The 27,529-nt window shown below is 38.3% G+C and overlaps 2 protein-coding genes across 2 annotated transcripts; one reads left to right on the forward strand and one right to left on the reverse strand.

Annotated features, from left to right (window-relative positions):
- The first annotated feature begins 1,769 nt into the window (after positions 1–1,769).
- Positions 1,770–9,479, forward strand: nr1d1 (nuclear receptor subfamily 1, group d, member 1). The gene is made up of 8 exons (XM_053613169.1): positions 1,770–1,859; positions 4,126–4,431; positions 4,523–4,611; positions 4,709–4,853; positions 4,938–5,647; positions 5,850–6,035; positions 7,559–7,769; positions 7,936–9,479. The coding sequence occupies exons 1-8, from the start codon at positions 1,832–1,834 to the stop codon at positions 8,130–8,132; spliced, it is 1,872 nt and encodes a 623-aa protein (XP_053469144.1). The 5' UTR covers positions 1,770–1,831; the 3' UTR covers positions 8,133–9,479.
- A 3,592-nt stretch (positions 9,480–13,071) lies between these two features.
- si:dkey-225f5.4 (uncharacterized) lies at positions 13,072–22,654 on the reverse strand. Its single transcript, XM_053613189.1, has 10 exons — positions 22,618–22,654; positions 22,192–22,288; positions 21,512–21,635; positions 21,215–21,372; positions 20,897–20,953; positions 20,053–20,195; positions 17,714–17,879; positions 17,450–17,589; positions 16,931–17,093; positions 13,072–13,323 (listed from the first exon to the last, which is right to left on the reverse strand). Exons 1-10 carry the CDS (start codon positions 22,638–22,640, stop codon positions 13,258–13,260), a joined length of 1,137 nt encoding a protein of 378 aa, XP_053469164.1. The 5' UTR covers positions 22,641–22,654; the 3' UTR covers positions 13,072–13,257.
- Positions 22,655–27,529: the final 4,875 nt, after the last annotated feature.

Raw genomic sequence — 27,529 nt, forward strand, 5'->3', positions numbered from 1 at the left:
TAATGTTTGGTATGCCATAGGTCAGCTTCCCACTACCCCAAAACTCAATGGAAAGAGACCATCCTTAGCATAACAGTGATACTGACATATATCGCAGTACATTGCAGTCCAGGCATCAGCATTACCACTGTCATAGATTGACCAATAATGCAAGGTAGAGGACTATTAACACAAACTGTGCATGCAGAAAAAAATAGCTTTAGTTTCTAAATCTACACTTACAAGGTGAAACAACCTGGAGGTGTACACAGTATTCAAAAAGTCCAGCAATGTTGCTACACCTGATATGGTAGATTTTTAATGTGTCCCAGTGCCATACATTTACTGCCATGCCCGTGTCACTGTTGTGCTAAGAATGGTCCAACAATGGTCCAAGTATCTGGTCTGAGGTGATCCTATTGTGTTAATTTTCCATTGATGGCACTGTAAAGAAGTACTGTCATTTCATACATAGTATAACATAACATATAACTCAGTACATTTGATCTTTTGGTTGATGTAGGATACAACTGAGCTGAAGGATCTTGCTCAAGGACCCCTTCAAGGCAGTTTGGTGGTGCTGGGATATGAACATCTGTGACTTGAACCCTTAACAACTGAGCCACCACAACTAGCTCAAATAGCTTGCACTGATTTGCTGCAGTCTTTAGTGGAGTCAATTCATTTGCAGAAGTAATTAAATCAATGCAAGCTACTTGCAGTGTAATTGTTGTGGTTCAGTGCTTAAGGCTTTGCGAATAGATCATAAGGTTGTGTGTTCAAACCCCAGCCCTGCCAAGCTGCAAGACCCTTACCTTCAACTCAGTTGTATCCATGAGTCAAATGAGCAGATGTACTAGATTACATGTTGTGTGTTTTATACATCCATCCATTTTCTATACTGCTTACCCTACTCAGGATCGTGGGGAGTCTGGAGCCTATCCCAGGGGACCTGGGGCACAACGCAGGGGACACCCTGGATGGTGTGCCAGCCCATCGCAGGGCACAGTTGCGCACACACTCATATTACAGACAATTTTAGAGATGCTTATCAGCCTATAGCACATTCCTTTGGACTGGTGGAGGAAACCGGAGTACCCGGAGGAAACCCTTGCAGCACCAGAAGAACATGCAAACTCCACGAGAGGACTTGAACCCAGGCAAATGTGCTAACCACTAAGCCACTGTGCCCCTCTGTTTTATACAACAGTAAGATATTACAATACCTTACTGTAAATATGTTTTAGCATACCCAAGCATTATTTATTTTTTTTCCAGTGTACAGGGTGGTGCATGATAAATTGCGCATAGGAACAGATGCGCATGTGCATATCATTAAATGGTCATGGAGTCAATGCATATACTGCCTATGGTTCTGGATATATCCAAGAAGTAAAAAGCTCTCAGTTGAAGACCCAAGGACTTTTGCTAAGTGCTCTGAAAGTGTGTCACTGGGCCACGAGACTCTTCAGCGGGTCACATGGACACATTTCGCGCCTCGTGCGGGTTTGCTGAAGCGCCCCACCTCACCTGCGCTCTAAACTGCGCCAGCCTCAGCAGAAAACCCCGCGTCCTGACGGAGCGCTTCATAGCGACACATTGCGAGAAGAGTGACAGCACAGGCGCACTGGAGTCTCACATGAGACTACAAACCGGCACATCTCAACATCTTCTCAACGAGTAGCCTATCTGACTGGAAGATTCCGTCTGCTCAAGCAACCACCAGTGCGTGTTTGCACGTGTTCTGCGAATTCCATGCGTTTTGAAGCGCTTGAAGAATAGCCTACAGTTTGTCTAGGTTTTACTTTTCATTTCGACACCTGTATGACTGGAGCAAAGACTGACTACGACAATGGATTCGAACAATAACAACAACACTGGTAAGAAATACTGTAAGCTTAAAGCATCGATTTTTCTATTTATGAATGTGTTTTATATGTGTTTGTATGTGTGTTTTCTAGACGTTAAAATGATCCAGGCTGAGCCTTTGATTACAACTGGACATCCGGATTTGTTGATTAGATATTAGATATGTTAAAATATAGGATATAGTATTAATATACTAGACGGTGCGATGCGCACTTATTACTGCGAGCCATCTCTTAATATTTTTTGTTTAATGAATAAACCTCCTAAACTGGGATTATTAGCTATGGTGTAGGCTACAGAATTTAAATGTATGACTCCTGAGCTGTAATATAGCCTATTCAGCACGTCCTGAAAAATGAGGGGGAAACTTGTGTATTAATGCATATCAGTCCTGGAAAAAAAAAGCCGTAAATGGAGAACGGGTTTAAAGATCAGTCAAATACAGGGACATCACGCGGCAAGACATTGTTCTCGTCGTGTTTGATGAAATAGGTCAGGACAGAAAAGTCAGGTGTACGGCCGTCCTTGCGGTGCAGGCAGCGTCGCGTGTTCAAACATGTTCACATGGAGCGCCATGTGCGCTTTGTTTTCAGTCCGACTCTCCTCCCTCGATCATTGGCGCGCTCGCGCTCATTACATAATCTCCCCGCTGAGCCAGGCCTACTGCGAAGTAGCCACGTGAGCCATGCGCGCGCTCTGATTGGACAGTTCCGGCTGAACACAGGGATGCGGGCTGCACTTCCTAACCCACGTTAGTTTTAAAAGTAGGACAGGGAACCGATCCAAGAGGACGTAACAGCCTTTCCCCCACCTTCTGTTGACATGGATACATAGATAACAAACAGTGAAAGATACATGTCTACGTAGCTTATTTCGTAACATTTTGAAAAAGGCAACATGCCACTCTTCATATAATTGGCAGTCAAAATTATTTTTTTTGTGTGTGTTAACATACAAATACAGTTTTATGAAACTAATTTATTCCATATTGAAAAAATATATATATAAAGATTTATTTTTTATTAGAAAATCAATTTAATTTTCCTTTGATTAGAAAGTCAGTTTAAATTTCATAACATTGCGCTTTTCATAACACATCCACGTGTTAATCTAGATCATATTGAATATATCTGAGATAGTGATGGATATATACTTAATCATGGCACTCGAGGCTCTCATTTGGAAGGCGGATCCACATAACACGAGCCGGTCTCGTTGTAGAGCCGTGTGTCTGAGAGGCGCACGTGGCACGGCGGTGCGCTTGGATGATGCTCGAGGCACATTCCACGCATGCGCGTTGCGGCCACGAGTTTTACCTGAAGTATCTTTCCATCAAGGTTTTGTTATTTAGCGGTGCTGGTGTTTTATTATTTTTTTTATTGTGTTCGACACCATTAACAACGGTGTTGTAAAAGTTAAGAGACTAGACAGAGGGTGGATTTGGGCTGTAATCACATGCGCGTGCACGTGTTGCTGTTGTATTCCACCTGACACAGTGACCCTTTGGCCTTTTGTTCTTGTGTACAGTGGTTATATAATCTTTGAAGATATTTGGCCTCTACAATGTTTGGAGGAATGACACTGGACAGACAGAATACTGTATCTCTGTCATGTCCAGAGTAAACAGGGTTAAACATTCTTCATAGGTTTTAATGGGTTAGAGAGTTCAAATAACTACAATAAAGGCTAAAGTAAACATACTGCAATAAATAATAAAGAGTGCTGAAGAATGGGAGTGGTGTGTATGAACATAGGAAATTTACCTGTAAAGCTGTTCACATGAAGGAGAAAAGTAGAAACAAGGGATCTTTATTTGTAAAGATGTTTACTGGGATTTATCTCACAAATCTAGGGGGGAAAGTGCTAACAGGGGATATTTATTTGTAAAGCTGATCACGGTGATTTACCTGAGCTTAAAAATAAAATAAAAAAGCGGTAGAGGAAATGTATTTGTAAAGTTGTTGAGTGGGATTTCCCTGTTTTGCATGCATCCTAAGAGTAATCTGACTTCTGCTATCATTATAGTGCATAAACAATATGATAGATAGGGATCTGCACCTGAATCACGTCTTGGAATAAATCAACAGCATGACACACAAGCTTTACCACATGGCTGGACACTGTCCCAGCTGCAATCACAAACATAACCTTTGTACAACATGATATTACTGCACATAGTTATTTTGTGTCCTCAGCCTTCTTTCTTTTATTAGTGGGCATGCAGAGGCACATTGTAACCATAGTCCTGAAATGTATTTCCCTTCTTCCGTTCACTAGGAGGAGTAATCTCTTACATCGGATCATGTGGAGGGTCTCCTAACCGCACCAGCCCAGTATCCATGTACAGCGAGAATTCCAACAGCAGTCTGCAATCATTTACACAGCCGTGCTTCGGGTCATCTTTCCCATCTTCACCTAATGGTTCCCATGATTCTTCACGTATGTACACCAGCAGCAGTAGCTCCAGCAGTTCAGCATGTGGTGAAGACGGGAGCTCTTCAAGTTCAGGAGGATCCCCAAGGGGGCGTGATGAAAGCAACATCACATACAACTCACCAAACAAATCAGTTGCTACTCTTACAAGTGAGTAAAATTGCCTTTTGGTCAACACCACCATTGATTATGCATTCATGATTGAGACTGATATACATTTTTTTTTATATATATATATAAGAGCTAAATGGAATGGTTTTACTCTGCAAAGTCTGTGGAGATGTGGCATCAGGCTTTCATTATGGTGTCCATGCCTGTGAAGGCTGCAAGGTAAGAATGTTATTATTGTTATTGACATGTCACTTGGAAGACTACATTCTGTTTTAAATTTCAAAAACAGCTACATTTTTCCTTTCATCTTTGGCAGGGGTTCTTCCGTCGGAGCATCCAGCAGAACATCCAGTACAAAAAGTGCCTGAAGAATGAAACCTGTACTATTATGAGGATCAACCGCAATCGGTGTCAGCAGTGCCGTTTCAAGAAGTGTTTGTCTGTTGGCATGTCTCGTGATGGTGAGTTGCATTGACAGTATATTTCTTTCTGCTAAAACTAAAAACCCAAGCCCAAATAACATTTCTGTTTTCTTCCAATTACAGCTGTCCGTTTTGGTCGCATCCCGAAACGTGAAAAACAGCGCATGCTAGCTGAGATGCAGAGCGCCATGAATAACATGGTGAACAACCAGCTACAGAATGAATTCCAACTGGCTAGTCTCAAGACCAGCACCTCATTCTCTTCATCATCCTCATCTTCCTCATCTCCCTGCCCAGGTCTGACAGTGGCTTCTCAGCCCCAGCCTTCTGCTGTGCCTCTAGCTCCTTCCCCTTCTCCACCAGCTCCAGCATCGCCTACTGCTCAAACTGCTCAGAGCCCTCCTCGGATTGCCACCTCACCACCACTGTGCCCTAGTCCTGGCCTGGACAGTACCATCACTGCCATTACCAAAGCTCATCGTGAGACCTTTGTCTATGCTCACGATAAGCTAAGTGCAGCACTACAGCCCCAAAATGGGGTTGATCTGGATGGCCACAACAGTAATTACTTTGCATCTGGCTACAATATGAATGGCCACAATTCAATATATCAGTCTAATGCAGCTCTACAGTGCAGTGGCTTCAATCCTGATAACCAACAACACCTTCAATCCTCACCAGTCTCCAACCAGCAACATCAGAGGCTGCCACACCAAAACAATGGGCAACACATCCCAAACAGCAGCTGGTATGGAGCTCAGCAGGGTAACGAGAACAGCAACAATATCCCGGTGCAAAGCTGCCCATGGAAGAACCGCAAGGACATTTTGCTGGTGAGTCTGCAGTTATCTTGACTGATTTAAAAGCAGACTTCTGGGACACTTTATAGACTAGTAGACCTCACCATAGGTGATTACCAAACTGTTTCGTGATCCTAACTAACTTTGAACAGGACCAACCTTCTTACTAGTACACAAAAACTATGTTACCTGCTACAACCTGAAGCATTTTCTAAATCATTTTTACCATTTCCAGGCTTGTCCAATGAACATGCATCCTCAGGCAGATCCTAACAAGACACCACAAGAGATTTGGGAAGATTTCTCCCTGAGCTTCACACCAGCTGTGCGTGAGGTGGTGGAGTTTGCCAAGCATATCCCAGGTTTCAGCTCTCTATCCCAGAACGATCAGATCACCTTGCTGAAAGCTGGCACCTTTGAGGTAGGATCTTGACCATCTGTCGATTTAATTAATTAAACAAACAAAATATCCTATATTATGAAGAAGAAGATATATATTACAATAAGAAATTCACAATTACTATATTGGAGCAAAACATACACAGATGAGAAAATTTCAAGGGTTCAAGATTGTTTGGAGGAGTGTCAGATCAGGTATGCAGTTGGTTAGGTCCTTCCTAGTCTTGCAAGCCAGACCTTTAGCTTTACTAGATGGGCTACTGTGTTTCATCAATAAATGCAGCTATGGTCTGCCTAATTTTACAGAAAAAGGCCAATTGATTGACATGGCAGATGACTAACCACAGACCTTTTCCCATAGCTTGTCAGTAAACACACAAAATTATCTCGTTTATTCAGTGCTTCACACAAAACTCTTTAACAACTTTGAAAGATTCTGTGAACTTTATTGACACCAGTGAATATATCTTGCTCGAAATGCTGATTGTGTCGCTTTCTTCAAAAGCTTGTTATACTGCTAAAAAACAGTGCACAGAAGGGTTGTAATTTTCAGCATTCTGAAGGTCATGGCCATAAAAGTGTGCAAAAGATATCAGGTGGTCTGTTTCCTGTTGGCCAAGAGTCTGAGACTAGTTCTTTCCTAACTGTAACCACACTTTCCATCCTATGTAGTACTCAATTTGTAGAAGGATCTGGTTTGCCTGGTGTTCCCAAGGCAACAGTGTTGTGTCTGGTTCTGGGATTGTTCTAAATGCGCATTTCTCTTGTGCTCGGGGCCTAGGAGTCCATCATACTTGGTGAATCTAAGGACCATTTTGGCCTCACACACATGTCAAAGTGGGATTTTTGGAGTCACTAGGTTGGAAGGCAGAAAGCATCCAGGAGCTTCTAGTCTAGTTCTATAATTAAAAAATTGTGTCTTTGGGAAATTTTCCATCCACCTCCAAATCTTTCTTGGGAGTTTTTTTGCATAGGACTGAAAATACATGCTATTTCAATGGAAATATTTGATCCTTCAGGTACTACTAGCCAGTTTCCCCATGCAGCATCTTTTTGTATTCTGTTCAAAAGCCACGAAATCCAGTTTTATCCAATTCACTGTCAAGACACAAGAGTGATCGTGTAAGAGAGGGAAGGCAGCAGTTTATATAACTCAACATCCATGAACCATAGACTATATAAACATGATTATACAAGGTCTATGCTGTGATCTGCACTTTTATCTAGGAGAGGCTGTTTAGTATTAGCCCTGACATTTATAGTGTGTACTGGGATTTTGTTTCTTCAATAAAATAAATCTCTTTGTGGTTGCAGTTCTGGTTTAGCTCTGAACTTGTTTGGCTTAGACCTATCATTATCAGTTATCATGAGAGTCATTAAGAACATCACAAACATTTCAGTTAGTTATTTGATAATTTGTTGTGAGGCGACATGATGAATTTCTAGACTTTCAGCAATTATAGTGTTCTCTTTGATATATACACAATTCTCCACCTTTAGTATTGACTAACCTTGGTCTGTTTCCCTCTATGGTTCTTTTCATAGGTGCTGATGGTACGTTTTGCATCCTTGTTTAATGTCATGGAGAAGACCGTCACATTTATTTCTGGCACCACCTACAGCCTAGAAGCTTTGAAGAGCATGGGAATGGGAGCCCTGTTGGGAACCATGTTTGACTTTAGTGAGAAACTCAGTGCACTTGAGCTCTCCGCAGAGGAGCTGGGTCTTTTTACTGCTGTGGTGCTGGTTTCTACAGGTTAGCATTTTCATGGTTTTCATATAGGTCACCTTCTGAATGAACAATCAAGATATAAAATTGTGCTATTTTATATCAGTCATTTCATAGATGAGCAATATAAATGTCAAAGTGGCAGTAGTTATGTATGATATGTGCAAATAATTAATTCTTTCTCATTGTTCAGATCGCGCTGGTTTAGAAAATGTAAAGTCGGTGGAGATGCTCCAGGACAGCCTGATTAAAGCCCTACGTACATTGGTCAGCAAGAGCGCCCCTGGTGATGTCTCTCGTTTCACCAAGCTGCTGCTCAAACTTCCAGATCTGCGCACCCTTAACAACATGCACTCTGAGAAGCTTCTCTCCTTCCGCATTGATGCATGAGAAGCCTTTGGCAGCTGTTACTACAAGCCAGCTGAGTCTATGGGAGTGGATTCTGGAGGGTTTAACTGAAGGCTTTACAGATTTACCATTGCTGCTCCACCAGCATATGCTTGGCTCTGATGGTGCTCAAAAACTTTAACAATGATTACCGGTTTGAAGGGACACACAAGCACTAAGTGCATCAGAACGGTGACATGACTATATTTTTTTCCCAAGTTTCTCTGTATCACATCAAATTTAAATCGAGGTACTGTGACCAATGACCTTGACATTTTAAATTCTTAAACTGAAGGACACAATATGGCATGGACTCAAAGGCCCAATGTACACCTTGCATTAACATGAAATCGACTGGTAACATTGCCACATCACAGCTCCAGCGTCCCCAGTTCGATCCAGCGCTCAGTTTACTGTCTGTATAGAGTTTTACATGTTCTCCCAATGTCCATGTGGGTTTCAAACACGCTGGCAGGATCACTGACTCTTCTAAATTCCCCCTAGGTGTGAATGTGTGTGTGTGTGTGTGTGTACATGGTACCCTGCAATAGACTGACATCCTACCCAGGGAGTATTCCCACCTCATGCCCAGCATGGGCTCTGGATCCACTGACCAGGATAAAGCAGTTATTGAAGATGAAGGAATTAACATGCAGTTTGCATTTGATTTCACTCTTGTATTTATCCCTGATATTTATATACATAGGAGGGTTAAATGATTATGCCAGGTTCTTAGCTGTTTAAAAAAAAAATTATGCATCGTAGTACTTTTCTTCCTAATACCAGCCTGATGCAAACACACTGTATAGACCGTTTACACCTACCTGACATCTGATTACGGTGAGAGCCAGGCTCTGGATCTCTGGTGGTGGCATGGCTGATCCACATGTTAATGCAAGGGATAAATAGAGCCAAAGCTTCAAGCAATCTTGGACCTCCAGTCTGCTGGAGTTCAGTCCATGGGAATCATAACCAGAGAGCTGAGATGAATAAGGATAAAGGCAGACAGAACAGTACTTTATTATTGCAGTCTGAATTGGGTTCCTCAAAGACGCTACAATACACATCACATCCCACATTTAAAGAATGGACCCGATCAGTATTGCAAAGGAAAAAACAAGTCATGTGAGGGATCTTATCCCACCTCTGTTTAATTCCCTGACACTTTGTAAAAATGTATAAATATAAATCTATACTTACTTGAAATGTTCCAAAATGTATATATTCTATACATAAATATATTTTTTTGTAAAGTGTAATTGCTCAGTGAAAAACTATATATGACAAATGTATAAGATGTCCAGTGTAGTCAGATCTCATTTACAGTATAAATACTTACTCTTAAACATGTTTGTGTATGTTTTGTCTTCTTTGATTACACTATATAACACAATGTTTGTTCCTGGGCAGTAAGTGTTATTTTCTAATTGCTTATGCCTCAAAATTATATAATTTCCCACCCTGACTTTATGTGAAGGAAAAGACGTAAATTCATCCGTTTGCTCAATGAAAACATAAATTCCAAAATACGAAAGCCCTGGTCACAAAAGCAAAGCGTGAGATGAATAATAGCCATTTTCTATACTTTTGCAGTAAAAGCAATTAGGAAATAACTCATACGACCCAGGAACAAAATAAAATGAAAAATGTGTTACATAGTGTTTTTAACATTTTGAAAAAGTTAACCCCTTGTATCAGAAGGGGTAAAAACAACTGGGTCTTTGTCGCTTCCTTTCCAAATATATTAATGCTGCCTTAATGTGCTCATAAGACGGTCACAAATGTGTTAATGCACTTTTAATCTAATAAGCTGTCCTGATTCATTTTAGCATCTTTCTAACATTTTCTGCTTTTCTAAAAATGTACTTAATGTTAGTGATACAGTGTGTCAGTGGTTATTTCCTAATCTATTATTTCCTGACTATTAAGTGTTTACAAAGTTCTATTTATATAACTAGCAATGTATCTACCACCAACCACTGAAACGGTTCTTACCTACACCATAATAAAAGGATAATGTATCAAAATTATTTTCTGAATCTCCAACTTGCAACTACGACATGAAAGGGTGTTCATTTGAAGTCAGGAACTCATATTTACTATAATTCCAGTAGCACATAAAGGCAGAATAAATATGTCCACTGAAAGTGGACTTTTGAAGAAAAAGATTTCCCCCCCTAATCTTCAACTGTCTAGTTTGGGTGAGCTTGGGCCCATGATAGCCTCAGATTCCTGTTCTTGGCTGACAGGAGTGGAACCTTGGAGAGGACAGGAGTGAGCTTCTGCTGTTGTAGCCCATCCACCTCAACCTCATGTTCTGTGCATGATGAGATGCTTTTCTGCTCACCACAGTTGTTAAGAGTGATTAGTTACTATATATTTCCTGGCAGCTCGAACCAATCTGGCCATTTTACTCTGACCGCTCTTATCAAGGAACTTTTTTTTTTTGCACCATTCTTTATAACTCTAGACACAGTTATGTGTGAAAATCCCAGGAAATCAGCAGTTTCTGAAATACTCAAACAAGCCCATCTGGCACCATCAACCATGATTAACATCACCAAGATCATATTTTTCTTCATTCTGATGTTTGATGTAATTGTTTTGCATTGTGCTGCTGCCACATGATTGGCTGATTAGATAACTGCATGAATATGCCGGTGTTCCTATTAAAGTGACTGGTGATTGTATCTACAGTATAATTTCCTATCTCTGTGGATGGTTTAACCATTTGATGGCATTTGGCTTGTCCAATAGAATTGAATAAGGCAAACTAAGCTTCACTATTAACCTGACAAAAGCATATGTTGCCATTACAACTGAGTGGGGCTTATATACAGTAAGTAAGTAAGTAAATAAATAATATAATATAATATAATATAATATAATATATATATTTCACACACACTGTAAATATATTTGAAATAAGCCTGATTTAGTTTGCTTCGTGAAATACTTACATGGACTAAGCTGTTTGTAGCCTACATTAAGACCAGGCTAATAGTAATTCTTCATTTCAATCAAACTATATTTCTGCAATTTTATTTAGATAAAGCTAAATAATCTTTACCCTAACAGCTGAGACCAATCATCCCCTCTGTCTTTGTTTCATTTGAAGATCTAAAACTTGATGTAAGGATTACCAAAACCCAAAGTAGAAACAGTGCAAACATGACCAAGTGAATGAAGAGGCTTTCCTTTCTCCTCACATGTGGAATACACAAGTGGGCCAATCTGCCCTCATAACCAACTTTTCAGTCTCTTCCTATTGGTCAATGCCTGTATGAGCTTCCCATCTCTATTAGCCAATAACTGATGAGCAAAGCCTGCATAAATGTAATAGAGTTGATCATTAGCTGAGGAGCATGTATGACTGAAGGCAGGGCAAAAAATTCTAGGAAATAGATTTGCTATTCCATACAAACAAGTTAACAAACGGTTGAATGAACCAGCAAGGAACCAGAATTGAGAATTATTCTATTCCCAGGTTTAATGAAACAAAATTGTTTAAATAGGTTTACATTTAGAGCAGGAGCAGTCCTACATTCTTGGGGAAAAAAAGAAAGTTAAATCTAGAACTTGAAATGTTTCTTTTGTTTGTCTTTTGGTGGAACCCTTAGTGACACCATGTAGAACCCTACAACAGAGGGGTTTTGTTTCAGAGAGATTTCCAAACAGAACCAGTTCAGGATGAATCTAAAAAGTTATAAGTATCCAAATAATCATTCATGAACCTTATTTTCTAAGGGTGGGCAAATATAAACACAAACTGATGTGTGCTGCCTCCTACTGGTGAAGTCTGTTCATACACAAATAATTAGAAAAAGGATCAATCTCTTATAACATAATGTGGCATTGTTTCACATTAAGGTACACTAAACTAACATTAGTACTATTATACATTATTTAAGATAAGAAACCTATAAACCTCAGCATTGATAATGCAGAAGCAATATCAAAAGCAATGAATTAACTGTTTGTTTAAATGTTAAATAAATAGACCTGCATTAAAGGGGGGGGGGGGGGGGGGCTCAGTGCGATGCTCACTCTTGAAATATTATAAATGTTGATAATCAGGTCAGTGGGTGTAAATACTGGCACCCACATTTCAGCTTTAATAATAAATTGTGCCAATTAGACACCACAAACTGATTTAATTTAATTAAGCCATTAGTTCATATTCATGAATGTGTTTAGTTTTAATCATGGAAGATTGCCTCATCTCATCTAGTCTTTTCCCCCATTTACATCTCCCCAGTTTCAATGAGCCCAGATGCCGGTTCTGACTGATAGGAATGGAACCTGATGTAATCGTTTGCTGTTGTAGCCCATTTGGCTCAAAATTCAACAAGTTACACACTAATATGTATTTCTGCTCACGAATTGTAAAGTGGATATCTGAGTTACCACAGCTTTTCTGTCAGCTCAAACCAGTCTGGCTATTATCCTCTGACCTCTCTCATCAACAAGACATTTTACATTTTTCACACCATTCTGTGTAAACCTTAGAGGATCATCAGTTTCTAAAATCCCAAAAACCAGCTCGACGGGCACCAACAACCATGCCATAGTCAAAGTCACTGACATAACATTTTTTTTTTTTTTTTACCCATTCTGAGGTTTAGGTGTAAATATTTAAAGGTAAAGGTGTAAATATTTACGTGGCCCATAAGTGTATAGTGTAATATAGAGTGTATAGTGAGATATATTTGATCAATTCTCTCCAATTCTCTATAATTTACTATCAGATAAGTTTTAAAACATTTACTATGGGACTTTTTTTTTTTTAGAAAAAAAAATATTATAGAAAAACATACAGAATGATTCAGCAGCACCTACAGGTGTCTCCTATATAAAGACAGTAAGATAGCATACACAAAACAAGACGAACACAGAAAAGACAACACGATGTACATGTTGATGCTCAAAATCTGTTCTGATTGATGCATTACCTGGTGCAGACAGGTCCTAATAGCATTAAATAATTATTTTTGCCGTTTACATACATTACCAGTCAAGATTATTTTATTACATACATACAGGTGAGATGCAACCATAGTAAACATTTTTGCATTGCTTCACTTTGGGACCCTATTCCACCTGACTAGCAGGATGCTGCAGGCTGTGTTCAGAAATCCGGATATGAGGAGAGAAACTCAAGCCAATCTGTCAGAGTAGGATTCATCACAATGGGCTGAAAATCAGAGCAATACAATCAATCAGTGAGTGTAACAACATACATTTATATAAATGTGCAGGATTTATGTACAAACAATATTTAATTCTGTACAGTTCTTATACTAACGTCTATCTATTCTGAAGTGTTCAGATTTATTTTAGAGACACAATGATCGCAGAAAGGTTTCCCAGGTGACGTACCACTGAAATGTGAGGCTAAGCTAACACACATAACTATTAACATTATAAACAAAAAGAAATCATTTTCATTGAAAACATCTGAATCAAATAAACTGAATCTGGTTTCCACAAAAACAGTAAAACACCACAAACGACTCTCAATAACCTTCATTCGCAGCCTGTCTGTGACTTCTAGTGTCATTTAAAGCCAAACTTGCACTGATTATATACCAAATAAATACAGTTCCCTCCACTAATATTGGCACCCTTGGTAAATATGAGCAAAGAAGGCTGCAAAAATTTGTCTATTGTTTAACCTTTTGTTTAAACAAATAAATAAATAAATAAACAAAATTTTCCCAAAAAACATTTATAAAAAATATCTGTTAAAAATAGGTGTGCAACAATTATTGGCACCCTTTTAGTCAAAACTTTGTACTACCTCCCTTTGCCAAGATAACAGCTCCAAGTCTTCTCCTATAATGCCTGATGAGGTTGGAGAATACATGGCAAGGGATCTGAGACCATTCCTCCATACAGAATCTCTCCAGATCCTTCAAATTTCGAGGTCCATGCTGGTGGACTCTCCTCTTCAGTTCACCCCACAGGTTTTCTATGGGGTTTCAAGTCAGGGGACTGGGATGGCCATGGCATTTGTGGTCAGTAAACCATTTTTGTGTTGATTTTGATGTATGTTTTGGATCATTGTCCTGCTGGAAGATCCAACCACAGCCCATTTTAAGCTTTCTGGCAGAGGCAGTCAGGTTTTCACTTAATATATGTTGATATTTGAGTCCATGATGCCATGTATCCTAACAAAATGTCCAGGTTCTCTGGCAGAAAAACAGCCCCAAAACATTAAAGAGCCACCACCCTATTTAACCGTGGGCATGAAGTACTTTTCCATATGAGTGCCACTCTGTGTGTGCCATAACCATCCCTGGTGTTTATTGACAAAAAGCTCTATTTTGGTTTAATTTGACCACAGAACCCGATCCCATTTGAAGTTCCAGTATGCTTGAGTTTGTTTTTGGATGAGAGTAGAGGTTTTTTTCATGAAACCGTTCCAAACAACTTGTGGTGACGTAGGTCACTTCAGATTGTAGTTTTGGAGACTTTCTGACTCCAAGATGCAACTAACTTCTGCAATTCTCCAGCTGTGATCCTTGGTGATTTTTTGGCCACTCGAACCATCCTCTTCACAGTGCATTGAGACAATATAGACACACGTCCAATTCCAGGTTGATTCATAACATTTCCAGTTGACTGGAACTTCTTAATTACTGCCCTGATGGTGGAAATGGACATTTTCAATACTTGTGCTATTTTCTTATAACAACCTTTTGCCGCACATCATAGCTATATTCCTTGGTCTTACCCATTATTATGAATGACTAAGGGAATTCAGCCTGTGTTACCTCATATTTATACCACGTTGAAACAGGAAGTCATGGCTGAACAATTTCCTGTTCCTAGTCACCCAGGTGTAGAAAAAAAGAAAAAGACTAAAATATCAATGGGAATATACTTCAAATATATTTTTCTCATATGAATTCATATGCAATTCATGTGCAATAATTTTTGCAAACGTATATTTAACAATTGTTTTTGTTGGTAAAACCTTTGTGTTGTGTTTGTTTGATATCCATGATAGAGTATTTCTGTGAAGATTTTGAACAAGATATCAGAAGGTTAAACAATAAAGACAATTTTTTTATTTACCAAGGGTGCCAATAACCGTGGAGGGTATTGTATGTACGTTTTCAATTATTTACAAACAAGAATAAAATCCTCACTCAAATACCCCTGAAACACTTTCAAATACACTCCCATGTTATTCACTCTGAACTTTTACACCAGATGTGTGCTCAAAAAGTGCATTTGGTCTGGATAGAAATTTCAAGAATACAACATGTATGCTATAATGTGCTGTTTAGGAACCATCTTCTTAACAGGACATAGCTATATTTTAGCCTCTAGTTATAGTGTAGCAGTGCACACACTCACATAAGGTTACAATTCAAACTTCATGAAGGTTCTAATTGCCACTGAGTGAAAATCTCACTAGTACGAGTTGTTGCTGTGTGATGCATGTCTCAGTGCTTCTGGTGTGTAAAGGAACTTAAAACACCACACTGATTATGGGAGAGTACTCCAAGTGGTATCGATCTGGTGCATGCAAATGCAGTGTAAAACGGGCTTTTGGTCATTACTGGGAAACACATTGAAAATGTGAGGTTTAAAAACCCAATATCAATATTTAAGATCATATACACTCATTTTGCGTAAGCATTTGGGCATTTTGCCTTCAGTTTTGCCTTTAGCAAGTGAAATACATGCTCAATTGGATTCAGGTCAAGTGATTGATTTGGCCATTGCAGAACATTCCACTTCTTTGGCTTAAAGTCTTGGCTTGCTTTCAAAATACGCTTCATGGCATCGTTGAGATGTACTGTGATGCACTGTTCAATGAGTTTTGAAGCGTTTTGCTGAATATGAGCAAATAATATAGCCCTACACACTTCAGAATTCATCCTGCTGCTTTTGTCAGAAGTCACATCCCAATAAATACAAGTGAACCAGTTCCATCGGCATCCATACATGCCCATGCCAAAAGATGAGGGGATATGCTTCAGATCATGAGCAGTTGCTTCTCTTCTCTGTACACCTTTCACCTTGTATCAGAACAAACTAATCTGTTCTTCCTGTTTTTCAATCTCATCAGTGGTTTGTGGTAAACCCTCTGTATTTGCTCTGATGAAGTCTTAATTGCTCTTGTTGACTTTCAACACAGAAAGGATTACCTCCCAGAGGATGTTTTTGATCTGCTTAACTGTTGTGTAGGAGTTTTTGTTCACCAGGGAAAGAATTCTTGTCTTGAAAATAGATGATTTGGCCACACCTAATGTTTTCGCTATCTCTCCGATAGGTTTGTTTTTATTTTTCAGGTGAAGGATGGCTCGATTCACTGGCAGTCACAGCTCTTTGGACTTCATATTGAGAGGTGACAGCAACAGATTCCTAATGCTAGATTTTTATCTGCTTATTTGCCACTGAAATAATGAGGGAATAATAGATAATTGTCCAATTATGTTTGGTCCGTTAAAACGGGGGATTACATAAAAAGTATATTAAAAAAACTGTAATTCCTCAACACTCAGACAAACAGATTAAAATTAAAGGAGTCAATTTGATTTAAAATTCATTCTAATTCAAATTAAATCTGCTGTTTGAGCTCATGTTCATTATTTAAATTCAACTCCTACATACAGTGGTAGACAGCATGAAATAAGTCTGCTAATGTCCAAATATTTATGGACATATGGAAATTTTTACACAATTTACTACTTAATTTTGTAAACTGTAATTTCAGTCATTTTAAGACTGACACAGGAGACACCCTGCACTGAGTTCAATCACAAGATCTTTCCTGACAGTTTTACCTGCAGGGCAGAGAGATTGAGAAGGTTGCCATCTTTGCGCACAGCAAGCAGTTTGGCGCAGCCACTTGACGGGTAGCCCTCGTCCAGCTCCAGGTGGCACACTGTGGTGGCGGACTTGAGGAAGATCAGTAGGCGCTTTGCTGGACACCAGTCGATTGCAAACCTGAGGAAAATTTTTTTCATGTTAAAAATTTCACTTGAAGGAGACGGTCACATTTTACTAAAATGAAGCAAGCTACCCAAATATGGTTTGCAGGAAGTGCCGGAACATTTGAGATGCCAGAACTGAACGGAAACAAAAAGTATCTGATGACTTTAGGTGAACTGTGTAAGTCAGATGCTACAATGACAAATCATGTATATTTACAATAATATTTAAAATATGTAGTAATTTTTAACTTGTGATTCTGGATGCATGTAGGATGTTATTTTTAGTGACTGTTTTACAACTGCAGAAATATCGACAGCTTCCCTGATGTGCCAGTTTGTGTTCTGTAGACTGTGCTGTGGACTCTGTACCTGGAATGCAGAGCCTGGATTTCAGCAAGCATCTTTCCTTGACTAATGTAGCACTCCATCACTTCCAACAGTGCAGCACTCAGCTCTCTTACAGGGCCTTCCACTGACTCCTCCAAGAGGCCTGCGGTGCCCTGAAAAACCTGGATCGGAAAACACATATCTTAAACACAAGCAACACCTTTTCTCTAATACTCAGGATCACAAAACTGGCACAAATAAATCACTGACCAAAAAAACAAACAAACAAAAAAAAAAACACTTCACCTGCAGGCGGAAGTGGTCTTCTGTGGTCATGGTGATAGACAGATGAAGAGGCTGCAGGGATTGTTGGGTGGAGCGGGGCAGAAGCTCTAGACACAGCTCAGAGGGGCTCGCAGACAACAACTTGTACTGCATATTAGCCTGAGTGACTTCCAGGGTAGCCTGCAACCTGAAAGAGGATACAGTTACAGCCAAGTTGATGTGGGATACCCAAAGCAGGTTATGCACTGAAAGAGTAGGCAGGTTGCAATGACTGCAGCTATTTCTAGTTCACAGTTTAAAAGCACACACCCAATAAACTTAATGGGCAAAAAGGATCAATAGTTAAATTATGGTGTCTACATTTTGTGTATTGCATTTTCTTATGTGGGGTGCTGGCATTTCCAGCAGCAAGTCAAGACTGTCTTATTGATGTCAATTAACAATGACTTAATTAAGATTAAGTTTGAGAAAACTAGCTTGGTCTAATAAAGTTTTTGTTTTTCTAATAATAATAATAATAATAATAATAATAATATAAATAACTGAAAGCTGTCTTCAGAACTACTCACCATTTTAGAGATTTGCTGTCTTAATGCATGCCTATTAGAGCTGCAACAACTAATTGATAAAATCGATAATGAAAATCGTGGTCAACGAATCTCTATCAATTAGTTGGTCTGCGCACAATACATTTACTCATTACGTTACTTCTGTTCCGAAAACATGCTTCTGAGAGTAAAAAGTTGTGTCCCAAATGACGTACTATACACTTACACTATGCACTTCGTACCCTACCATCTAGTGCAGTGTTTCCGCGGACCCCTAGTGGTCAGTGGTGTAATTACAGGGAGTCCATAGGAAAGTTTTAAAAATATTTAAATAACATTATAATATATTTTTGTTAAATGTATCAAAATATATTCAAATGAGATGTTTTAAAATTAATAAATTTGGTTATTTGCGTACATTCACAATATCACGTTAGCTGAGCTAACAATCGTTCATTGATCAATTTATTTTAAATTTATTTACAAATGAAATGATCATTTGCAAAACCTGTGAGTGGTAGACAAGTTCAAATGTTGCATTGATGGATAAAATAAACAGAAGATAATTCAGAGAGTCAAATTAAATGTCATACCAACAATAAAATTTAATTGAACTGTATTTGTATCAATGGAATTTGAATGGTATCCCTGGGGAATGACAGGTTCTACCAATCAACCAGGGACTGCTAAGACTGTAGAATTCAGTGCTTTTTGTGCATCCATAAAAAGTAATGCATTAATACCAATTTTATATATTTATAAGTATTTATGCATTACTTTTTATAGATGCACAAAAAGCACTGAATTAAACTACAGTCCTAAATGAATAATATATATTCTGGTGTGTGTCTGTGTGTATTGGGTTCTTTTCAGTCGTATATAATTGGACAAACAGTTGTGTAAAGTTTTAGTCTTAAGTTTATATTTGTAACACTCAGTTTGTGGATTTTATTTTAAATAAACAAAAAAAATGGTACTGAGAGTTTGGCCCCCAACCCATCCAATTAATCGAAAAAATAATCAACTAACTAATCGATTATGAAAATAATCGTTAGTTGCAGCCCTATTGCCTATACACAGAATCATACACATTCATTACCATCTGTTAAACAAATATCTTCTACACTACAGGTCAAAAGTTTAGACACACTCATTATTTACTTTTATGCCCCCCCCCCCCATTTTAGAATAATAATAAAGTCAGCAAAACTCTGGAGTAACACAAATGGAACTATGGGAATTATGTTGTGATAAAAAAATTCAAAATAAATCAAATTAATTGAGTATTTTATCATCTTCAAAGTAGACACCTTTTTTGCCTAGAATTTTACAGAAATGTATTCTTGGCATTTTCTCAACCGAGTTCTTGAGGAATCTCCCGGAGATGATTTTTAAACAGTATTGAAGGAGTTCCCACCTATGCTGGACTCTTATTGGCTGCTGTTCTAAATATTTCACTCCAGGTCATCCATGGAAATAAAATGTTTGTTTTCTACTGTAAGAAATGAATATGTTGGCACAGTTATATTTTTGTCTACAACACCGATTTCAATCATTTAATCATACACCTTCAGATCAAAAGATTTTTAAGATCATGAGAAACATTTCATTCAAGTGTCGCCAAACTTTTGACCGGTAGTGTATTTTGGCCTGCAACGGCCTTATGTGGCTGCAACAGCAAACACTGTTTTCTATGCATAACGTGGGCATGTCCCAATTCATCATACGAGACTGATTTGTGTGGATAAGCAGATTGCTACTATAAAGACTGCATTTTTCTCACATTCAGACCTTGTCAAAGATGCTTCTCACCTGTCTCTAAAAGCCATCCAATTAGACACCTTGGCTAAACGATCATCTACTTGAATTTTGAGTTCAGAAAGCCGTCTGTCACAAGCACACAGGGCATCCTGGGCTCTCTGCAGGGAATCATCTATTTGCAGATTCATCAGTTTCTGTGGGTCAGAAAAAAAAAGTGTGATCTCAGGCATAATTTCATATGAAAATTAGTACAAAATATATTTTTTTTGAATTTCACACTCTGGTTCAAGAACTGCTACATGCACAAGTACTATTATTTGTACCGAGTTGTGTTGCATGCACACATTCTGGCAGAATTCAAGACTGTATACCAAACCGCATAATGCATGCAGGGTTCAAGCAGAGACCTTGAAGCACTCACACCTTCGTTAGTCACTATCCAACTATCATGAGTTATTTATCTCAACAACTTCATCCAGGATAACAATATAAATTCCACAACAGCAATAAATCAGATGACTATCATCGATCATCTTAAGAATTAATATTATTAAGAATAATATTATACTCATTCACTCTCCTGTATATTTACTCTGTCACGTGCTATCACTCTCTTCCTCCTGATTGGTTTCAGCTCCTTGCCAATCACAGGGTAGTCTGACTTTTTCAGTGCCTGAAATTGGGGTTTTGCTCCAACTAGACAACCCTGACATGGCGCCAATTGTGAATTGCTATTTAGGTGTTGTCAGGGTCACCCACAGCAGCTCACCAGCTTGAAATTTTTGTCCCCTGAATCAATAATCATGGGTTTTCTTTCCCCAAGTTTAAAACCAGTCACCTTGTTCTTTTGGAATTGTGAGTTGGATCATGATTAAATTACTAAATGAAAGCTTACCTCAGCCCTCTGCTTCGATTGTAGTGCAGCTCGCTCCTGTTCCTTGCACTCCTCTTTCTGAAAGAGATCATATTTAGGTGACTGAGTGTCATTTACAGAAAGTTATTTATATACTGTCTCCAATAAGGCCACAAAAAAGATTTGCATTGATCTGGAGGAGAACTCTTGATGATTTTGTTAAAACAAAATGAGCCAAGTTTAAGCCAAAAGGAAAATCGACAGGGCTATTTCTCTAACGATTCACTTCAATCAAAGACTATGTAAATAGAAAAGACAAAGAGACATAAAAAGTGCTGGGGAGGGCGTAGATCAAATTACTTTCTTTTCCAGGTCTACCAGTAGTGCCTCCAGCCTTTGCCGTTTTTTGAGTAGCTCTTCCATGCGCTCCACCAGTGTGCCTATCAGCCCTTCCACTTCCTGGACCTGCTCAAGATACTCTGCTTTCAAAGCCTTCCAGGGAGTGCTGGCCTCAGTGTCTATGTACATGAGTACACACAGTCAATTAGCATTTCCCAAGGTCCACCTAGTGCATGTACCATTATTCAGCTACTGATACACAAACAAAAACAGTATTCCATTCTACTAAGCACTGTAAGGAAAAAAAATCCCTCTGACCTGGATTAGGTGGACATGGTTCATTGAGGAACTGCTCTGCTGACTCCAGACCTGCAAGAAGCTTCAACATGTCATCCATGACACCATGCTGATGGCACATGATCTTCTGTTTCCTTCTGCAGTCCTATTCGAAAGAAACAAGACAGATGTACATATGGTAAAATATCCATATACACATTACAAAACGATGTGAAAAATTACAGTACTGCACGTCCATATTAAACCAAGCAAATACATGATTTGGTTTAATTGATTTCTTGTCTACATATCTTCACCTAGACCAGTACTTCTCAAACATGTCCTGGAGGACCCCTAGCACTGCACATTTTGTATGTCTCCCTCATCTAACACACCTGATTCAACTCATCAGCTCATAAGTACCGACTGCAAGACCTGGATTGGGTGTCAGATAAGTAAGACATACAAAATGTGCAGTGCTGGGGGTCCTCCAGAACAAGTTTGAGAACCCCTGACCTAGACCACAGGTTCCCAACTCTGCTCCTAGAATATCCAGTGTTCTGCACATGTTAATATTTTCCTTGCTCTAAACACTTGATTCAACTAATCAGTTGCTTAACAAACCTTCCTGGGGTATTTGGAGCAGGGAAAACAGTAAAGTTTTCAGACAGGGGGTACTCCATTACCAGGTTTGAGAACCTGTGACTTAGACCAATTCTTACCATTAAATAAGCGGTCATAACTTTTCCCTCTCCAGAGTCCTGAGCCTCGGTGGAGTCGCATGTCTTCAAAAGAGACGGACCAGTTCTTTCTAATATCCTACATTCAGACAGGACAGTTAACAAATATAAGATAAGTAAAAATTTCTCCAATCCTACAACGCTGGTAACACTACTTCTACAGTTCTACACTATTAAACTGACTGACCAAATCTGCCCAGTATAACACTAGCGAGCTGACTAGAGCCTAACGTTACTTACACACCAAGTATACAATCCTTCCTGCTATTTAACACACAATAATGTGGATACTTTAGAAAAAAAAATAACGATATTTATACTGTATATATTGTGGGTTTTTTTTTTTTTTTGTTATTGTAAAGCCTTTTTAATTTTTTATTTATTAGCGCATTCCCAAAACATACGTACACAGCTGCTCTTTCTGTCGCCATTTTTGTTTTGAAACTTACCCGCGCGATTCTTATTGGTCAGTATCAGCCCCGCCTCTTCGACTTCTTTTTCTTCTTCCTTTATAGATTTTAATGACGGCTTGCAAAAGCAGCTACTCGGTTCATTATCGCCCCCAGGTGGACTGGAGTGTAGCGCATCGCGGGTGTGGTTTCTGTACGATGTAAAAATTTATTTATTTATTTATTTATTTATTTATATTTCTGCTTTCACTGTAGTGAGGTCCCATGCTCTAAACTCTTCAAAATAAAGGTTTCAGTCAAAACCAAAAACGGGGTTTCAGCCTGATGCCATAGGGGAACCCTTTAAAGTTAGCATAGAGAACATTTTACTCTCAAGTTCTTCAGAGAATCGTCTATTTACTGGTGCTTTACATAATGCAGAAATGTTTCTTCGTAGTACTGCAACAAGAAACCATGTTATCTTATCAAGGTCTCTAAAAAAACAACCCTTGGTTAGTGCTTTAAGGAGCAGTAAGGTTCTTAAGAGTGATGTCAGGAGAACGTTTTCCAGTCCCACAAAGAACCTTACAGGGTTCACTTTAACTTGTTAAGGGATGATAACTTGAAGAACCTATAATGAAATAAAATAACTTCTTTAATCTCCAAATAACCGAATATATAGCTCAACACTATACAATGAAAATGGTTCTTAACAAGAATAAGTTCTTTGCAGAATCTATGGTGCTGTAAAGAACCATTGATGAACCTCCTTTATTTTTATGAGTGCAGAACAGAGGTTCGGAGACTTTTAGCATCCCTTTTATGTCAGTCAGTCAGACAGACAGAGAGATAGACAGATAGATAGATAGATAGATAGATAGATAGATAGATAGATCTAGTCAAATATTAGGCATGTTACTGGAGCCATTAAAACTTTTTATTCCTAAAATTTTCATCCATAAAACCCCACAAAGTTACATTGTATTAAACTGCGGACTCAAAACGTTCTTATAAACAATAAATTCCTGCATTTTATTACAATTACAAATTGGCACTCGTTTTAAGGTGTTCACATGTCTTGTAGGACATATCCATCCTACAAGAAACATCAGGATTTTAAGCCCATTAAATTCAAGTGACCTGCCACTTCGACCTATATAGCGAGTTTCACCTTATTTTTATCATGTTATTAAACAATAGTAGACTCCAAGTTGAAAATACATTAGCACTTCCTGTGTTCTTGTTCTTCTAAATAAATTCTGCAGCTCTTTAAATTATGCACTGTTTATTTCTCCAAGCTTTAAGTCTACTTCTCACTTTCATACACTGGAAATAGTAACAGTGTTTCCACCGTTTCAAGTCGGTCACAGCATGCAGCCTACATGTCCTTGAACAGAAGTGATTTCTATCCCAAATATTTAACCCGATCTTACTTGCATGCCAATATGTTTACATTATGAGATTAGTATAGAGATATATAGATAGGGCGGCTGTGGTTCAAGTGGTAGAGTGGGTTATCCACTAATCGTAGAGTTGGCGGTTCGATTCGCGGCCCACGTGACTCCACATACTGAAGTGTCCTTGGGCAAGACACTGAACCCCAAGGTGCTCCTGATGGCAAGTTAGCGCCTTGCATGGCAACTCTGCTACCATTGGTGTGTGAGTGTGTGTGTGAATGGTTGAATGAGACACAGTGTAAAGCGCTTTGGATAAAAGCGCTATATAAGCGCGCCATTTACTATAGACGTATCTGGTTTGGTTTGAATTCCTGTTGAGCTAGTTCTTCTGAGATATACAGTATCTAGCACATTTAGATGAACCCTTCTGCAACTTTAACTCAACATCTGGAGAGCAGTAATCACACACGCGAGTAAACCTACTGTACATATAAATAGCCTAAACTTTTTAGGTTATTGTATTTCACGATATTTTAAAATAAAATAAAATGCTAATATTGCAGCAGATCTATCAAAGGAAAACGTAAATAAATAGCTTAAAAGGCGCATCAAAATGGTACAAATATACTTTTGATTATAGTCTATACTTCGATTAAGTATCAGCATCAGCTACTATAGTATATTATGTCACGAGTTTTATATGCCTACCTGTTGGTATAATTTCAAATTGAGTAATCCCTAATGTTTAAAAAAAAAGGCTTTACTGTGTTAGACTGCTTAACAACTCGATTAAATAATTGAAAACAAACAGCAGAAAGTGCAGACTATCATTGGGTTTTTTTTTTTCTTTTTTTACCAAAATGTTCTCCTTTGAATTCATTTCTGTCGATGAGAGAAATGACTATTTAAAATTGGCAAAGTGATAATAAAATATTGAAAATTATTGGTAGAATATGTATGCTATATATTATATATTTTAATACATAACGGGTGTAATTAGATTGCTTCGAGTTTGAAAGTTATAGCCTATAATCTAATAAATATTAGCAGGTCTGGTTTCCCGTCTAAATTCTAGTTTACATACAAAACCTAACGAATGTAAAGAGAATGAAGGTGTTTTTTTTTTTGAAGATTATTTCATGGAAATGTAAACTGTATTTCTTCAGTAGCTACAGGCGATTGTTAACTGTTGTGTTAATATTTGATCATCGAGGCTTTTGTTCATTTATCTAACTGAATAAGAGCTTTACTGTGTCATCCATCGTTTTTGTTTTTTAAAAAAAAGATCAAAAGTTATTCTGATATCATTTTGGTGCCAAAACAATGAAGAGTCAATTAAAACTCTGAATTATGGCCGTTTATTGTAGATAGTTAAATCAAGCACTTAGAATAGAAACTGGTCTAAAAGTTGTTTGAATTGCATCTCCATAATAATTCAGGTTAAGATCTCTATATAATAGTGATATTTTACTGGTGGTTCCAGTGTTTAACCCTTCTCCAACCTTGTTTGATATTAAAATGATTATGGAAAGATTTTGGTGACTTTCTCACAGTTTGTGCTCCTACCTGCATGGCCATTTTAAGGAGTGTTGAGGCTATTTCCACGCTGTACCGCAGGGAAGCTGGATGTTTCTGACAGCTCATCAATCCAAGAGTTGTTTACAATCTGCAATCCTCAATTTCTCATGCTCGCCATCTGCTAAATGTCAGTGTAAATTATAATGACGATGTGACCTGACAAAAAAAGAGATCCACTGTTGTAAAACAAAGTCAAGGGCTGTCAAATTAAGTTCCATGTTGGCTAGCTAGCTAGCCTAGATAATAAATACTGCTTTAATGCCCTTGGTCTGCTAAACCATCTTCAACATACACAGGTCAAAGAACCCTTCTTCGTGGAACCATATAAATATTTCCCTGTCAGAAAGGGGCCCCAACCTGTTTAAGACTTTTAGCAAAGAACTGTTGAGGAATCCAGAGGTTGCAGTGTTCTTTGCGGGGCCTGTGTAGAATTCAGAGCAATTTTGTAGACAATTTTATTCAGCTCAACGGTTATGACTACTAAATATGTTTACATTTATTATTTAAAACAGTTATTTCAACTCTTGGCTGTTTCAGGTATTACTGAAAACAGGCAAAAATATTAAAGCTTTTAAAATATTATACAGTTAGATGATTCCTTTCAAACTGTAGCCCATCCGATTAAAACTGCTCTCATTGATTTCATATTATCGCTATAATTTTATTTGCCAATCTATTATACTACAGGAATTATTACACTAGTCTTACTATTATATAACCCCTGGCAAATATTATGGAATCACCACACTTCAAGGATGCTCACCCGGATTTTTTACTTTACAAATAAATAAATCACAGATGACGACACAAAACAATTTTTGTTTAATAGCTGAACATTCTGGCTTCACATACCTCAAACAAATTTTAAATCAAATTGTTTTAATTAATGGTATAATTTTTTTCCAGATCAAGTAGAGGGAAAAATTATGGAATCAACCCCAAAAAAAAATTAAAATAATAATAATAATAAAAAAAAATTCACAATTAGTACTTTGTTGCACCTCCTCTGGCTTTATGACAGCCTCAATTCTTTTAGACAAGGACTTCACTAATGAAAAACAATATTCTCCATCAAGCTGGTTCCAACTTTCTCGAATAGCGGTTGACAGATCAGCTTTACAGGACGGAGCCTTGTCATGGACTGATTATTTATTTCCACCATAAATTTTCAATCAGACTGAGATCCGGATTGTTTGCTGGCCAGGTCACTGAGTTGATTCGCCTTTCTGAAGAAAAGCTTTAACGCTCTTTGCTCTGTGGCAAGATGCATTATCATCCTGAAAAATGACTTCATCACCACCAAACCTATTTTCTATCGATGGAATGAGAAGTGTTCAAAATTTAAATGTACACCTGTGTATTGACTGTTGAGGTCTTCCCTGGTCCTTTACCTGACATACAACCCCATATCATAAATGAGGGAGAAATTTGTTTTCTTCAGACAGTCATCTTTATGGTTCATTAGAACTGCACCAGATAAACGTTCCAGCATCATCTCCTTGGCCTATGCAGACTCGTGATTCATCACTGAATATCACTTTCATCCAATCATCCACACTCCATGACGTTCTATATGTAAATCCCATTTCATTCAGCTGATTTCGAACAGTTCTGTCACAAACACCGACTCCTGTTTCCACCCATTTGTTTTTCATTTGTTTTGTTGTGCATTTTAGATTTTCAAGGCATACTGCTTTGAATTTTCTATCCCGATGCTCTGACGGCTTCCTTGGTGTACCAAATGTTTTCCTTTTATAACCTTTCCATTTTGTTTATACTTGCACCAAATGTTAGACACAGCTGACTGGGAACAACCGACATCTTTTGCCACACTCCGTGTCAGATTTCCTTCTTGAAGGAGTTTTATAATCCTTTCCATTGTTTCAATTGACCTCTCTCTTGTTGGGGCCATGTTTCCTTTCAAAAAGTCTAAGGTTAAGGTCTGTACTTTAAGGT

This window comes from Ictalurus furcatus, chromosome 2 (genome assembly GCF_023375685.1).
Source record: "Ictalurus furcatus strain D&B chromosome 2, Billie_1.0, whole genome shotgun sequence".
Classification (NCBI taxonomy): domain Eukaryota; kingdom Metazoa; phylum Chordata; class Actinopteri; order Siluriformes; family Ictaluridae; genus Ictalurus; species Ictalurus furcatus.